The sequence below is a fragment of the Thunnus maccoyii genome, chromosome 14 (assembly GCF_910596095.1).
Source record: "Thunnus maccoyii chromosome 14, fThuMac1.1, whole genome shotgun sequence".
NCBI classification, from domain to species: domain Eukaryota; kingdom Metazoa; phylum Chordata; class Actinopteri; order Scombriformes; family Scombridae; genus Thunnus; species Thunnus maccoyii.
In genome coordinates, this window is record NC_056546.1 from 7,227,975 (window position 1) to 7,243,558 (window position 15,584).

The window sequence follows — 15,584 nt, forward strand, 5'->3', positions numbered from 1 at the left end:
TGTTATAGGAAACTTTCTTATACATAATATTCTTCAGTAGTTGATATTTTACAACATGTGTCCAGTGTTAGGGCAAGACTTCTCGATTTTCACCAGCGCAAAGAAAGAAAGCAACACAAAACATTGTCAAGACATTATGGCCCTTAGTGTGAGTCTTGGTATTTGTTGCCTGTGATGATTTTTTTTTTTTAAATAAAGGAATGCAAGTGTGAACCATTAGCTCCTGATAAAGGTGACAAATGTATTATAATGTAAGCATTAATTTTAAAAGGGCATGTCATTGTCATAAATAAAATTTTGTTGTCTTTGCTTTTTCCCTTTAGTTCAGTGGAGATGAGAAAACACTAAACATCTTATTGCTTGATCAAGGTTAATTTTTCTTGGTAAAAAGTTCAAAGTAAAAAATTTAGTCACACTTAAGTGCAGATATATCTAAATATATTTCCCCCCAGTAATACCAGTGCAATTGTTATAGCTATACAACTGGCACTTGATTTGTATAGCTACTGTATATTGTTGGGTTAAAGTAATGGATCAGAGGAGTCTTTGTGTCTCATTTCAGGATTCAGAACTTCAGAACTTGTAATCAATATTAGCAGGGAAACGGTCATAGCGGTCCATTTCTGAGACCAAGGCATTGGAGCCTCACTGGTTCCCCTTGGCCACATTGGCCTTTCCATAAGCTGTGTAATATTAGGAGAATAATCCTTGAGAGGAGTAAGGCTAAGTCAGTACTTCTCAATGTTTGCCTTTTCCCAGTGAGGACCCCTCCCCAACTCTTATTTGCAGTCTCTGAGTGGTCTGTCATTGGATCTTGTGGGAGAGAGGAGACCCAGTTTCTTCTCTCATGTAGTTTAGGTCCAATCATCAGGCTTCCTGTTGTCGTTTCATGCTGCAGGGCATCGCTGTCATCAGGTTGGCTAGAAGGGTATAAGACATTACTGACTAATTAACAATCTCATCTTTTAGTTTTCTAAATAAGTCTAAGTTGAGAAAGGTTATGGGAATGTGTAGATAAGGTAATATTTTAGGGTAAGTTGTGTAACTCTGACATCCAGAGAAAGATAGAAGTTTGAGCCACATTTTAAAAGACTTTCCAAGAAGTTGTTTACTCAAGGAACAGCTGATCTACTCAGTATAGGAATTCACAGTGTTGACCCTGAAGTCTCACAGGGCAACAGATATTAATACATTTAGCCATTTTAAGTGAACAAATAAAAATCAAATGTTAATATGTATTCAGCGACCATTCCAAACCCAATTTTATACACAGTTTCCATGAAAAGAAAAGCATTTGTGTGTTGTGTGTGCTAATGTGCAATCGTGTGTGTGTTGTGAGGGATATATTTTGATCCAGTTACTGTAATGCGGCTATCATTTTTCCACCTCTTCCTCTGTTGGGTGCATGTCGAGTTCACAAGTTAAGCACTGCGAAGAGCTCACTCTCCTCAATACCCGCGCCGACTGGTGTAAAAGGGCCTTCCGCAAAGCGCCGCTTGTAATCTGCCTTTGGTAAGTCCTCCTTAGTTTTATCTGCCAAGGATTACCTCACAAGCTGCAAGCAGGAGAGAACGAGGGAGACGCAGAGCAAGAGGGAGAGAAATGAAAAGCAAGTCAAACAGAAAACGATGAAGATAGAACAAAATGAAAACAAATCGCTGTGTAATCTCTGAAAGAGAGAGACCTGCTTTAGAGTTGAAGGGAAGTTTCCCTTGCCACTCATTTAGAAAGGGAATTGACTAATCCCTCCATGATTGATGTCTGCTATGAGAGGCTCTATAGCAGACTAATAGGGCTTATGAGGATGACCAGAAAGTCCTTTGTGTGTGTGCCTGTGTGTGTGTGTGTGTGTGTATATATGTGAATGAACCAAACCTTTTTGTCTTGTGTGTCCCTCTATCCAGTGGCCATAGAGGCCAGGGGTTTGAATGACATAGCGGCCGAAGAAGGGGTAACTTTATCTTAATCTGGTCTTAATCTGCCCCAGTCTTCCAGGTGTGTGTGGGCTTAAACCCAGAAGTATCCAGGGTTTTGGGGTGAGGTTTAAGGGGGCTTCACATGAGGAGATAGAAGTCCATGCACTTGAAAACTCCTTGGACCCCCAGAAGGTCTAAGACCCCCCACACATTCTTGAGACCAGCACTCACTTAGACATGCCATACCTTACTCCTGTCATCCTTAAGTGGCCCCCACTACATTTTAATTGAATTAAACCAACCGTTCTCCATAATTTAAAAAGGACCTTAGAAGTACCTTATGAATTAGTCTGAGAGATTCTTCTTTCAAATTGGGTGCGTATGTCTAAATGTGTGCGGACGTGCGCGCACACATGTGCACTCTTGTGTCTGTGTTTGAGGAAAAGAGAGTGAGTGTAGAAATGATAAGGCTTTAATTGCCTCTTTATAAAGCCCTCCAGCACCCTCCTCCTCCTTTGGACTGTTATGGTATGCAGGTGTGTGTTCTTATGTGCTGTAGGAAATACTAAGTGGCATTTTCAGTGCTTAACTTGTAGATATCTGAGTGAGATCATTCCCTTGGCTTTTTTTATTTGAGGCACTCTTGTAGGAGATCAGTCGACCTCAACCTCAAGATTTGATCATACAGTCCCGTCTTGGTCATAATTCAGTCAGAACAATCATACATACAGTGGGTTCGCACACTCAATAATGTCTTCATATCGGCTGGATCTTTTGTTTGAATGCAGCAGGAGTGACGCCAGTTAGCAGCTAATGTTGGTTTTCTACTTGGAGTTGAATGTTTTTCTGCTGTAACATCCGTTTCTATTCACCTTAACAGCAACAGAGAGGTTTAACAGGAGAGATTTTTTTGATGTTTAAATGTTTGGCCAAGCTAGCAGCATGGTTGTCAGAGTGGGAATGTCTATCCATTGGTTGGTCATTCTGTCGGTCCAACGCTACTCCACAGAGAAAAATATTGATGACTGTGGGATTGATCGATTGACAGACATTGAAGAGAATGAAATGTCTTTGATGATCCCCAAACTTTCATCTAGCGCTATCAGCAGGTCAAAATGTCAGCCTTAGCCATATTAGCATGTTAACGTACTAAACACTGTATGCCTAAAAATAAATTTATTGAGGCAAATTGTGTAGCAAAGGAGAATTATTGGATTATTTGCAAGTTAAGATGTGTTGGTGCCAAAGTCAGGAACTCCAGCTCCATCCACAATGTATCAAAAGCAGATATGCTAATGACAATATGACCACCTGGGTACCTTTTCTTAATGTGCGAACCTACTGAAAGTGTCAGTAATGTTGTTTTCCTTTGCAAAACTTTGTCTCTACTGTCTTTATTGATATCTCTTCCTGCTCTTTCTGGATGCTCTTGTCGTACTCCTCTCTATTTTTCTCCGCCTATGTGTAGCATTTTTCCCCACCGCACCTTGCCTTCTCCAGTATGTGTGTGTGTGTGTGTTGATGCATGTGTATTCTGATCAGGAGTCAAAGGGGTGACTTTGTAATTATGTTCATTTTAATTGGCTGTGCTATCACCCCTCTCATCACTTTGGAGCCCACGCTGCGCTGGACAATGGCAGTCTGTAGTCGGGGGGTGTGCAACTGCTGTGTCAAGACATCCCCTAACCACGCACGCACACACACACACACACACACACTGTCAGCCTCTTTACCTGCAGAACATAATTCCTAAAGTGGCCTCCTTAATGAGTTTTCCCTGCCCAGGCTTAGATTAATTGATAAATGGCAGCGTTATCGGCGCAGCTGATCTCTGAATCCATTGCACCACTAATTTGTTTGTTGAAGATGGCAGTTAAAGGAGATTAATGCGGTATAGATTTATGAGAACCCTCCCCCTTGCTCTCCCTCCTTCTCTTCCTTCTTCCAAAGCTTATTTGTCTGAGAAGGATGAGGAGGTGGAGAAAGAGAGGAAGAAGAGCAAAGAGGCGGACGGCCTTTGGATTATTTTCTGGATTCTTTTGAAATCCTGGTTTAAAAGATGAAAGATATAAAAGATGCATACTCATGATCTCAAGCGAAATTCATTTGCGTGGTCAGTAGTATGTAATATTCACTAGTAAACATCACTCTGGTCAGTCTAGTAATGATTGTAAGGCTGGAAATTTAGTTTGAAGGAATGTTTTATGTATAATGCAAAATGTGGCTCCTTTGAAGTTAGTCTCTGACAGATATGCTGCGATGAAGTCACATCAGATTTACTGTAGATAGAAGCTGCCAGTACAGCTGTCTGCCAGTGTTGGAAGTCTGAAGTATTAACTGTACCTCATGACAGCACTAAAGAGCATCACAACATCTAGACAGTCACTGTTTTACATCCAACAGAGGTAACACGTGAATGCTTGAGAGATCAGAGTGCAGCTCTACATTTTGCTTGTTTCTATATATCGTGGACGCAGGTTAAGAAGAGTGTGAAACAACAGCTGAGACTCTAATGGTGTTGCCATAGAATAGACGGTTCAAGAGGAGGCAGGTGGACAAAACAGGCGAATGAGCTGGTGAATTTTTTGTAAAACATTGCTGAGACCTCATGTTGTGAGGGTTGATGGGGAGCTGGATCTGTGTAACCCATAGCAGGGAAAAGATGGAGAGCAGAATCTGGTACAGTTTCACCAACCATCGTTTTGTCCCTAACTGGATCCCATCTTCCATACCATTGACCCCCACCACCCCACCCCCATTACCGCACACACAGATATACACACACACACTCAATCCCATACCTACCCACCCTGCATGTCTTTTTTTTTTTTCTCTTCCTCAGCCAAAGCTAATTTGCAGAGGCGTGAGTGTGGGTAATGCTACTGCCGTTTCCATGACAAGCTAAAGCCAGCGCTTACACCGCATTATGCCCCTGTGTTACACGTTCGTCGAGCGAGCGGGCGGGTGGGCACACTGCAAGCTGGCACAGTCACTCCTTTGTCTGCTGCCTCCTCCAAACTCTGTTATTTCATGATGTTTTTTTTTTTTTTTCTATTTTTCAGTGAATGGTTTTTATTTCAATTTCAAGCTGCTTTTGCATGGTTATGCCTTTGGAGCAGAATAGGCCTTGGAAGCAAAATGGTCCTGGAAAAGGAAACCGCTTTTCCTGATTTTTGCATTTTACATCACGGTAGCCAACTGCCGAGAGGCCTTCTGTCTTGGCCTGCAGGTTCACTGCTAGATGGGAAGTATATCTGCTTCTGAGCGAATCACTAGCAACCCCCCCCCCCCCCCCCAAAATCACCATCATGGTGAATGTATTTACATATATATTTTCCTACTTTGTCTATTCGCACAAAGCTACGGCATAAATACAGAGTTCGGTATTGCCTGGCTGGTTAGCATAGCAGCCGAGTGCCTTGCTCAAGAGTAGCCGGTTCAGTCTGTCATAGATTCAACCTTCCCTGTGAGCTCTCAGGTGTAAAAGCTTATCATTCTCTCTCTGCCTGCTCACACACACATGAAGCCTGACCTAACTAAACAGCGTCTACATGCACACACACTTTTCTCTCACAGCTCTCTTTGGAAGGAGCCCCTCCTCGCTGTGATTACAACAGTAATGCGATATTTCCATTGTATGTTAATATGTATTATTTTTCACGGTACATTCTCTCTCCTCTCCTCCTCCAGCCTTTTGTCACCCGGCCCCCCCTCCTTTTCCCTATTGTTCCATCCACTCCACATCTCCATTTACATAATTGAACTTTTGATTGGACTTTGCTCCCTCCCCTCTGCTCTCATGCAGGCAACGTTTGAAATCCGAAGCACAATTTCATGGGTAAGATGACGCGAGGTGATCATTCTGTTTTTTCCGCTTCATCTTTTTCTAATGTGAAGACGTCGGACATAGAAAAGCCCAGATTAAACAAATTGCTTGTTTTGATTGAAGGTGCAATTAAATAATTGAGCATGTCGATGGTTGGAGCCCAGCCAATCAGATGGGAGCTTTTCAGTAGCAGGATGGACAGGCCACTTAAGTGCACAAACCTCATCCTCTTAAATGTGAACAGGTATTAATGTTTTTCAAGTGGGTGTTAGTGAGTGTTACTGTGTGTTTACCTACTTTTTCTAAACCGCGTCTAGCCGTACAGTATGTCTCTATGTTTTTGCCCGTCTCGTATGTGTATGTACATTCAGTTCAGTGTGTCTGTCTGTGTGTATGTGCCTACTGTTCAGTATCAGTGCATTAGAGTTTGAGTGTGTACGCGTATATACAGTATGTGTGGTTTCATACTGTAGACACTGTTGTCATTTGGAGTGAGTCTGTGTGTTTATGTGTGCTTCGCTCTATGTGTGTGTGTGCGTGCTTGTGTGTGTGTGTGGACTTTTTTTTTTCGTTGCCGTAGGCTCCTTGAGCGGATTACAAGTTTTAAAGAGTATGAGATTCAACACCTCCTCAAATCTGACACTCCCTGACACTGCTTTGAAGCCATGAAAGTGAGATTGGAAAGACACGGAAGCTCTTTTCTCTCCACAGAGTCGTGGGTTTATGTCATTGGGTTGAGGCCAGTTAAATTTCCATTGAAGCGTTATGCCCCGGAGTGAGAGACAAAGCTGCCACTTAAAGCGTTTGACTTGTATCTTTTTTATGACTCTGAAAGGCCAGTTTTAATGGCCTCCATACTCTTAAGTCGTCTAATTGTGTTTAATGCTCTGCAACTTTATTTACATTTGTCCATCGTCAGTAAAGGCAACAGGATCACCCAGCAGTAGTGTTATTCAGATTTTTGCCTCTAACTCTTCAGTTGTCCATAAAGATTCACCTGCTATAATCAATTACATGTCCTTATTTTTTATGAACTTTGTGGTTGAAAAAGAGCAAGTAAGGCTTTGTTGAAAACTTTTTCACAGAATCATTGAGATGATAAACATTAGTATTGTAATCTTAACATTTTTTTTGATATGTGAAACTGTCTTTGAATGTTTTAAACTTAACCTAGATGTATTCTACACTGTCTCAGCCATTTATAATATTGGTGAAGTAGGACTGTTTAGAACTGTTAAACTCATTGTAAGTCAGTGGATGTTTGCAGTTCCTCTAAAAGGTATTTTAAATTACTTTTGCTCATATAGAGAACATACAGTACTGGGATACTGGAAAATTGCCCAAATCTAAAAGACTTCCAACCTCGTTGCAGAATTGTTCTTTCACTTAAGCTCATAGATCGACCTGTGACAATTTTCTAATTTTCCATATCATGGTTCATCCGCTTACTTATGATTCCAGATCTCAGATCACATCTCACCCTCCCAAAATAACATTGCTGACACCAAAAATCTTCTTCCCGACACTAGTACCAACAGGAAACTGGATGCTTCCAATCCCAGGTTTCCTCCTATCTTGTCATTCAGGCATTGTAGTGAGCTTAACCCCCCTTCTTTCTCTCTCTCCCATCCTTTTCCCCTCCTTCCATTTTCTTCTTTCTTTGCCCCATCGGATGTATGTTGTTGACACTGAGGCACCAGGAATAATGGAATCTCTTGTCAGTGGCTTGTATTTTTCACCCAGGCTGTTAGGGCTGTGTATAATAGTAGCAGAGGAGGAGGAAGAGGGGAGGTTATGTGCCACTGATAGTAATGAAGGTTGCCTTTTCATTTTTTAATATGGAATGTTTGTGGGCCGAGGCAATGCTCCTCCGCTAATCCTACCCTCGAGCCGAGCTAGCTACATGGCTGTGTCAGTGTTGCACACACACATCCAGTGACATTCACACAGACAGATAAAAGACAAACACACACACACATACACATACACTACATACATGTGCACACCTTCCTCCAGGCAAGACAGCAAACTGTTTGATAAGTCAGGGTGCATTTCTGCTCCTCATGAAAATTTCACTCCTCCCGTGTTTGTGTCTTAGGGTTGTGCAGTCTGTTACTGTAAAAGAAGATATGGTATTTGTTCAATATTTGATGGATATGAAAGCTTGAGCGCGTAGATGCATTTATAAACCTTTATCAGTAAGGAGAGTAATGAAACAGTCTGGGCTGGCGATTTGAGAAAATTACATCAGTCGGGGTTGTTATGAACGTGGGGTCACTGCTTGGCGTGCTCCACCGTTGTTGGGTGAATACCACGCCGCTTCTAAAATCTAAAAATTGTCAGGAATGAAGAAAAGGATGCATAGTCTCGTTGAAGCACGTGCATTTTTGGAATTACATATTCGCTTGGTTTAACAGAGATGTTTAAAACCCTCAAACTGATCAGTTTTTATCAACACACTGTCCTCATCTTCTGTATGTAATTAATTAGCAGTGTGTGTGTGTGAGGAAGTTTTTTACTTTTTTAAAGTGCAACTGTTTATTCGTTTGTGTTTATTTTGTCTGTTGGCTCAGACACTTGTATATGGATAGGTGGTTGGGTGTGTATACGAGAAAGAGCCTGTCTTGCTGGCTAATGTACGTTTATGTTTTCCCACTGGCTATGTTACTCAGGTGTGTGTGTGTGTGTGTGTGTGTGTGTGTGTGTGTGTGTGTGTGTGTGTGTGTGTGTGTGTGTGTGTGTTTTCTGCCGGCTAGGGTGCAGGGTCTGCGGCACTGGAGTGTGCTGTGTGTCTAATTGCTTTAATAGCACCTGGTGTCTAATCCCAGGTAATTAGAGCGCTCAAATTAGACAGCTACTTTCCACCGTCACTTGAAAAAGCAGAAAAGGAAGGCCTGGAGGAAGACCATTCCACACTGAAAGTCAACAAACACACACACACTTTTACTGATGCACACACAAAAACAGTGGCAAAAACAGAAGACAACTGGAGAAACAAGTTTAGTCCAGTCGGCCAACAATGAGTATATGCACGTATGGTATTTTAGTCTGAATAGGAACATTATGTTAGATTTGTCAGTGATATATTTATATTCAATGACAACATTATTTGTCCTTCTTGATAGGGTTAAAAAGACAATTCCTTGTTTACGTTGAACTCTCCTTCTCCTCTCATGTACAGTAATCGCAACTACGTTGTAATCGGTATTGACTTTCTCACTTTTTGTATTGTTTTTTCCCTTTTCTCTATTTTTTTTTTTTTTATCCATTTGTTTGGGTGGCACGCAGGCATTGTCGAGGCCGCCTAAAACGTGTCTGGAGAAGCTGTGGGGAAAGGTTAAGGCCCTCTTTTAAAGATGAGCCGGAAATGTCAAGTGTCCGCCCCTCAGGCTCCCGCTACCGTCTCCCTGTACTGAGACTGCCATAGGGGCCTGCATGACTCACACAAGCACACACACACACACACACTGGTACAAAGGTTAGGAGTTGCTATTAGAGATGGCCTCCAGTCTCTTTCATCTTGGTCCTTGTGGCATCTCAGCAGGCTCCAGGCTCACGGTCACAGGTTAAACTACAACAATTGAAGAGCAAGACAAGACATCCAGGTTCTCAAAGACTACAGCTCACTGGCTAGTGTTGTTACAGTCTTTTGTTTATGCCTGTTGACATTACAAACAATTAAAATTTTAGTGTCTTAAACTCTGTCAACAGCAAGGACAGCCAAATATCTAAAGGGCTAGTATAAAGTACATAAAGCAGATGTTAAGTTTTGGTTGATATAATCTTAAAATTGGTCCTGGACAGGCATTCAGACATGTAGTTGTACACTTCTGGGGCTCAGCAGTAAGCTTGAGCACATCTCTTCCTTTGGAGTGATGTCCTCAAACCACTCCTCCATATATTTTTACAATTTTCAAATGTAACAAAGTCTGTTTTTTAATCTATTCTATGCCCCAGCAAAAACTAGTTGTCCTGGGTTCAGCAAAAATCTTAAACATGCTCAAGTCAGTCAGCACATCAATTGCACTGTTTCCCCAAAATTTGTAAGGATAATGTGTATGAAGTCTTAGCTCCCATCAGTTCTCACTTTCTCGTCCTTGCAGTAGCAGAAAGAGGCCAACAGAGGGAGTTGGTTGGCCACCGCTCGCCTTGTTACAGGACAGAGGCTCAATGTGAGCTGTCTTTTCTCCAGACCCTGACTATGTGTTTTAAAAACTGGGTTAACTCGTTATGGTTGTCATTATCAGCCTGTGTAAAACTAACATCTCTTTCATTCACTTTTCACTACTAAAGGTTAAGTAAAGGTTTAATTTTGAACTTTTCCTTAACCATCTTATTCTAGTGGGATTGTCATGTGGCAGTGAAAGCAGCATCATGACTACATTTGCATATTGCATTTGTCGTCTGAGTCAATATTTTACTAAAACGTACACAATCGAGACTAGACATGACGAGACTAGACATGGTAGACTAATTGTAGGACTTGACTTCTCTGTTCAGTCACATTAACTGAACATAAAACCTTTAAAAGGTCTTTAATGTGGTTCAGTGAAGCAGATGCATTTTCTAAAAACTTGCAATTTAACAAAACTACACTATATCTTTTTAAATTTTCAAATTTATTAGGATTGAAAAATGTCATATTTTGTGTAGTGTTTTAAAGCCTTTAAAAAGTCAAATCAAGTTCGATGAAACTTGTTTATACACAATGACATATTGTTAGTAATATGTTAATGCTATTGTCTAACATACAATAGTAATATGCACTTTTGAACACATTTCATAGTCATTCTGTTCATGGGCCTCTAATGCATAAAATCAAATCTCAATGACATTTTTGCCATTTCTAACCAGACACTCCAAAATGATCTGAGAGAATTAGCCCATATCTGTCCCTCCATAAACAGATTAGTGAATAGCCAGCGGAATAATCAGAATAGCATTGGTTCTGCTGGCTGTTAGAGGAAGACCAGTGTCTCCATGCCACCAAGGATTTGTGGGATTTGGAGTAAGGGAGAGGAAAAGGCTCCTAATGGTGAAAGCGTTCGACCCAGATAAGACTTCAAAGGCGGAGCTAATTAATAAGATGTTTACATTATCCACGGTCATACACTGCTTTGTGAATGACCCTTCATTATGGCGTGTGTCTACGTGTGTGCGCATACGTGCACGTGTGGGCTCATTGTATGTCAGTATGCTAACACATACTGAAAAGCTAATTGGATGGGAGAAGTCGCTAAGTAAAACGTTTTGTTTTTTTTCCTTTTGAGAAATAATGAAAGGAGCTCTGAGTTGGAGGGAGGGGGGATGGCAATGTGAGCAATTACAAGAATATAATTTACAAAATCTTTATTACAAACTAATCTTTTGTACAAAGTGTAAAGGGTTGGCGCAATATTCTGTGAGAGGTTGTTTTTATTTTATGTTAACTTGCTTGAGAAAGTGATGTATCTTCCCAAATTTGTCTGTCATCGATATTCTCACAATCTACAGGGAGAAACTATAATGTACAGTGTGCAGTATAGTAGATATCAAGTATTGCATAATTTCTCAAAAGATAAATTCAAAAACTCTCTTTCTTCCTCCCTTCCTCCTCCTCCTCTTCCTCTCTCTACCTGCAGCCCAGCCCCGTCCCAAGCCCGGTTCTGGGAGGGAAGCCCAACGCTAGCCAGTCTCTTCTGGCCTGGTGCCGCGAAGTCACCAAGAACTACCGCGGGGTGAAGATCACCAACTTCACCACCTCCTGGAGGAACGGTCTGGCCTTCTGCGCCCTGCTGCACCACTTCAGACCTGACATAATGTACGAGACACACACACACACACACACACACTGAGAGAACGTTGAGGACAATATTAGGCCTAGAATTAACACCAGCAAGCCAAATCATGGTTGAAACTAGACTGTTGACTCCTTGAGAGAAAAAAAAGTAAAACTTCTAGGTCGTGAAAGGTCAGGGGGAAAGTCTTGTAAGTTTACATTAGATGAAAGCTCTTCTCATTTGGTACCTTGGCATCATATTTGCTCACACACAGTTAACCTGTCATCATGCTGTGTCCTTGTATACATCATTACTGTCTGTCTGTTTGAGATGAAAGATGTGTACGCACTTATGCACGCGGACGCCATCTGTCACTCTCATATTTTAATACAGAGTTGCATGTTTGCCGCCAACACTAATCTCGTTGTTCTCGTGTGTGCTTTGTAATTGTGTGTGAACATTACGAGTGTCCTGTGTGTGTGTGTGTGATTCCTAAAATGTTCCTTAAATTCCATAAATGTTTAGTGTACAACATATGAAAAACCTGCAGACATGAAGATAATTTATCAAAACTGTGTGTGTGTGTGTGTGTGTGTGTGTGTGTTTGTGTGTGTGTGTTTATGCTTGTGTGCCACGGCATTCCTGTGTGTGTTATTTTACATATTTTCCACTCTATTAGTTCTGTTGATTGCACCGCTATGAAATTGCATGTTACAGTTCTAATGCCATTACATGTGACGCATATTTAAACACACCTCTTTCTCTGCTATCTCTCTCTGTCTCCCATTTTCTCTCTCTCTCTTTCTCTCTCCCTCTTTTTTTTTTCCTCTGCCTGCCTCCTCTCCGACCCTCCCCACTGTTCTTCCAGAGACTACAAGTCGCTCAATCCTCAGGATATTAAAGAAAACAACAAAAAGGTAAGAGGCAACCACCGCTGGGCCCTTCACACCACTTAGCTCCCTCCCATCCACATCTCCATTTGGCCTTATTTAGAGATCTGCCATTAATCCCTGGATATAGCGTGTGTGTGTGTTTACGTGACACATGAAGGCAGGCAAATGCGTGTACTCACAGTTACACATACGCACTACAGCCAGAATGTTATAATGACAGTTTTCATAAGACGTTCCCCCCCTGCTGTGATGTGTAGACGTGGCTGTGTGTGAAAGGCATAACTTAGTCACCTGGCAGAGGAGAGATGGTATCTTAACTCAGCAGCCTGCTGGGAGCTTACTGAACAGCCTGTGTGTGTGTGTGTGTGTGTGTGTTGATGTCAGTGTGTGTGTGTATAATAAGAGCATATTTGTCTCGTATTGATTAGACTGTAGACTGTTTTGTTTGTACGTGTGTGTAAAAGAGTGTGCAGGAGTGGGTTTATTGGTGTGTATCAATTGTAATCCACGTTGGCTTGAGTATCACTGCTTCTTTGGTTTCTCCTCTCCTCTACTGAATAACCAAGTCTCTTCATAAAGCAAATGTACCCCACACCTATTTTTCCTATTTCCTATGTATTTGCCCTATGCCATCATATCTGCACATTCACAGTTTGAGGTGCAGACTCGCTCACATCACCATTTTCCCTCGGTCCCTCCGGCTCTTTGCGCGCACATTCACTTTTTTCCGTACACACTTGCAGAACACACAAATGCACACTGCTGTTTTTTTTGCTCTGTTACTACACACACACACACACACACACATATATACACACCGACACACAGACGCCCTGTCCCCTCTTTGGCCCCTGAGGGCTACACAGAACGATATGCGTCGGGTTCCTGCAGCTTGATTTCCTCTTCTCATACACACTCTGGCTCAGCGATAACCTCTGGTGGCCCTGTTAGGCATGAATGCTACCCTGTTGACAATAACCACAGTGGAGGGAAAGGGAGAGACCCAATCCCATATCTGCTAACTGCCCCTCACCCCCCTCCAGGTGCTCAAGTAGCCCTGAAGAAATTGGTTAGATATAAGTAATATGGGAATATGCCGTAGAAGGTGATAGCTGGAGAATAGTTGCAGCACTGTACCCAGCGTGCTGCGACCAGCTTTCTGTATAGATCTACGCTAGCTGCTGTTGTACATGTGGCCGAGCAAGCCGTAGTGCACAGAGGAGACACAGGTAGATATCGCCTAACTGCCCCTCTGTCACCTCCTGCCTAAGTGCTCATGTAGCCCTCAAGAATGTGGGTATATATATATATATATGTGTGTATAAGCAACATGGAGGATATGCCTGACCAGGTGGAAGCTCATGAATAGTGTGACTAGTTCTTGTTTAACCCTCTTGGCAGGTTTTTTATTGAGTCACATGTAGGAAGTCACATTTCCTCTTTTCCAGGGGTATCAGTAAGTTGTTTGAACTTAAAGCCTCAAATCCAGCGTCATTAGTAGAATGATATATGTTGTGAAATGTGGAATAAGAAGACCACTAAAAAGCCTTTGTCTTCATGTGTCCTGTTTATTGGCCTCCCACCTAAAATGATGTGCGCTGCACTGGCCCAGTCAGGGTCCTGTTTCACCTTAGACAAGTCAAGGATTCAAATATTTTCAGTTCAGAAAGTTAGCAACCGGTGAAGCGGCTGATTCTCGTTAATTTATCCAACAAAAACAGATATTAATAGCATTTTGTGCTTCACGAGTCTTAGTTTTTCCTTACCTGCGATGAGTCAGACACTGGTGGTTTGTGTCAGTTCATTTTGATTCTCAGATTAATCTCATGTAGCGTCAAAATCTTCACATCAACTGGTTTGTGCTGACGTCGGATGTGATGTCTTCGTGCTTGTTTTTAGTATGTATCCAGTAGTGCATCATAGTTGCACATGGATTACACTCGGCGTTGTATGTGGCTATAAGGAAAGAGGAGTAATGCGTCGTGTGGTGTCATGTAGCACCATGAAGGTGTTGAAAAGAGGAGTGTCCATGATATTGCCAGCAAGAAAAGAGAAAGCTCTCACACTGTAACAGGCACAGGTGAGGACAGCATAGTGTGGCAGCTGAAGGACCCCAAATAGCAAACAGAAGCAAGAAAGAAAGAGGAGTAAAGAAGAAATTAAACATTTAAAAAATTAAATTAAAATATGTGAAGAAGGAACAGAAGTGGAAAGACACTTCTCTTTTATTCACAATATTTTATCAAGTAACGTCATAAGTAGTTATTAGGATGTATAGGATTTATTGAATGGACAGCAGAAATGGAAATGTATAAACTACACCTATCTCTGCTTTTCATGGCTAGTTGATAGACATACCGCCTCCTCCTTTCACTGTCTATCTGTGAAGAGTGATTGCAATGAGCTTCGGACTGTGCTGAATTATGACAGATAAGAACAATCAATATCGGGGGTAGGTAGAAAAAAAAAACAGTGAATATTTAGAAGATACACAGACTTTGAAATGATCCTTTATCAATGAGTATGTGTATGTATGCTAGTTGGTGGATGATTGTCTCTTTCAGGATTTTGCATGTTGAGAGTATTGTGTCTTTGGACCTCTTGCTTCTCAGTCATGTTTGTTTTGTCGGTGTGCTGGTGTGTGTGTGTGTGTGTGTGCGTGCGTGTGTGTGTAATGAGGCCAAGGAGAAGTCATTTGTCATGCCATCTGATAGTGTAGCACCAAGCAGCAGGCTGAAGCGCCCTGAGCACAACCGTGAGGGGTTGGGCTGAGGGGAGGGGGGGAGTTGATTGACAACGATAGATAGCTGTCAGTCACTGAGAGGGAGATGAGGGGGAGCGGGGAGCAGCGGCCTGGGGCAGGCAACGGTGACATTTAGTCCAGACCCAAAGCTTTTGTCAGTTGGATGATGGAAAGTGAGGAAGAACAGATATTTCCCAAAATATTTGACATTCATGTTGGACAAAAATGTGGCTCTAATCAGTGAGTGTCGAGCTATAAAAAAGATGAAGTCTGTTGACAGGCTCGTTCCAGTTGTTAATAAGAGCGGAAATCATCATTTATAATGAGAATTTCTTGTAACAATATGTTTGCAATATAACATATAAACTAACAAATTGATTGCAATAAACTGTTTTAGTCTTCTAACATGTAAAACCAAAGTTTCTATAACCCATTTTGATGGTGTTA

The 15,584-nt window shown here is 41.8% G+C and overlaps 1 protein-coding gene across 11 annotated transcripts in view; it reads left to right on the forward strand.

The window, feature by feature from the left end:
* The window catches only part of ehbp1 (EH domain binding protein 1), a 155,598-nt gene that overhangs the window by 66,748 nt on the left and 73,266 nt on the right, over nt 1-15,584 (forward strand). For all 11 annotated transcript variants that reach the window (XM_042433041.1, XM_042433049.1, XM_042433039.1 and 8 more), the window contains 2 exons: nt 11,364-11,542; nt 12,370-12,418. In XM_042433041.1, coding sequence (XP_042288975.1) covers nt 11,364-11,542; nt 12,370-12,418 — 228 coding nt within the window. The remainder of the gene's footprint in view (nt 1-11,363; nt 11,543-12,369; nt 12,419-15,584) is intronic.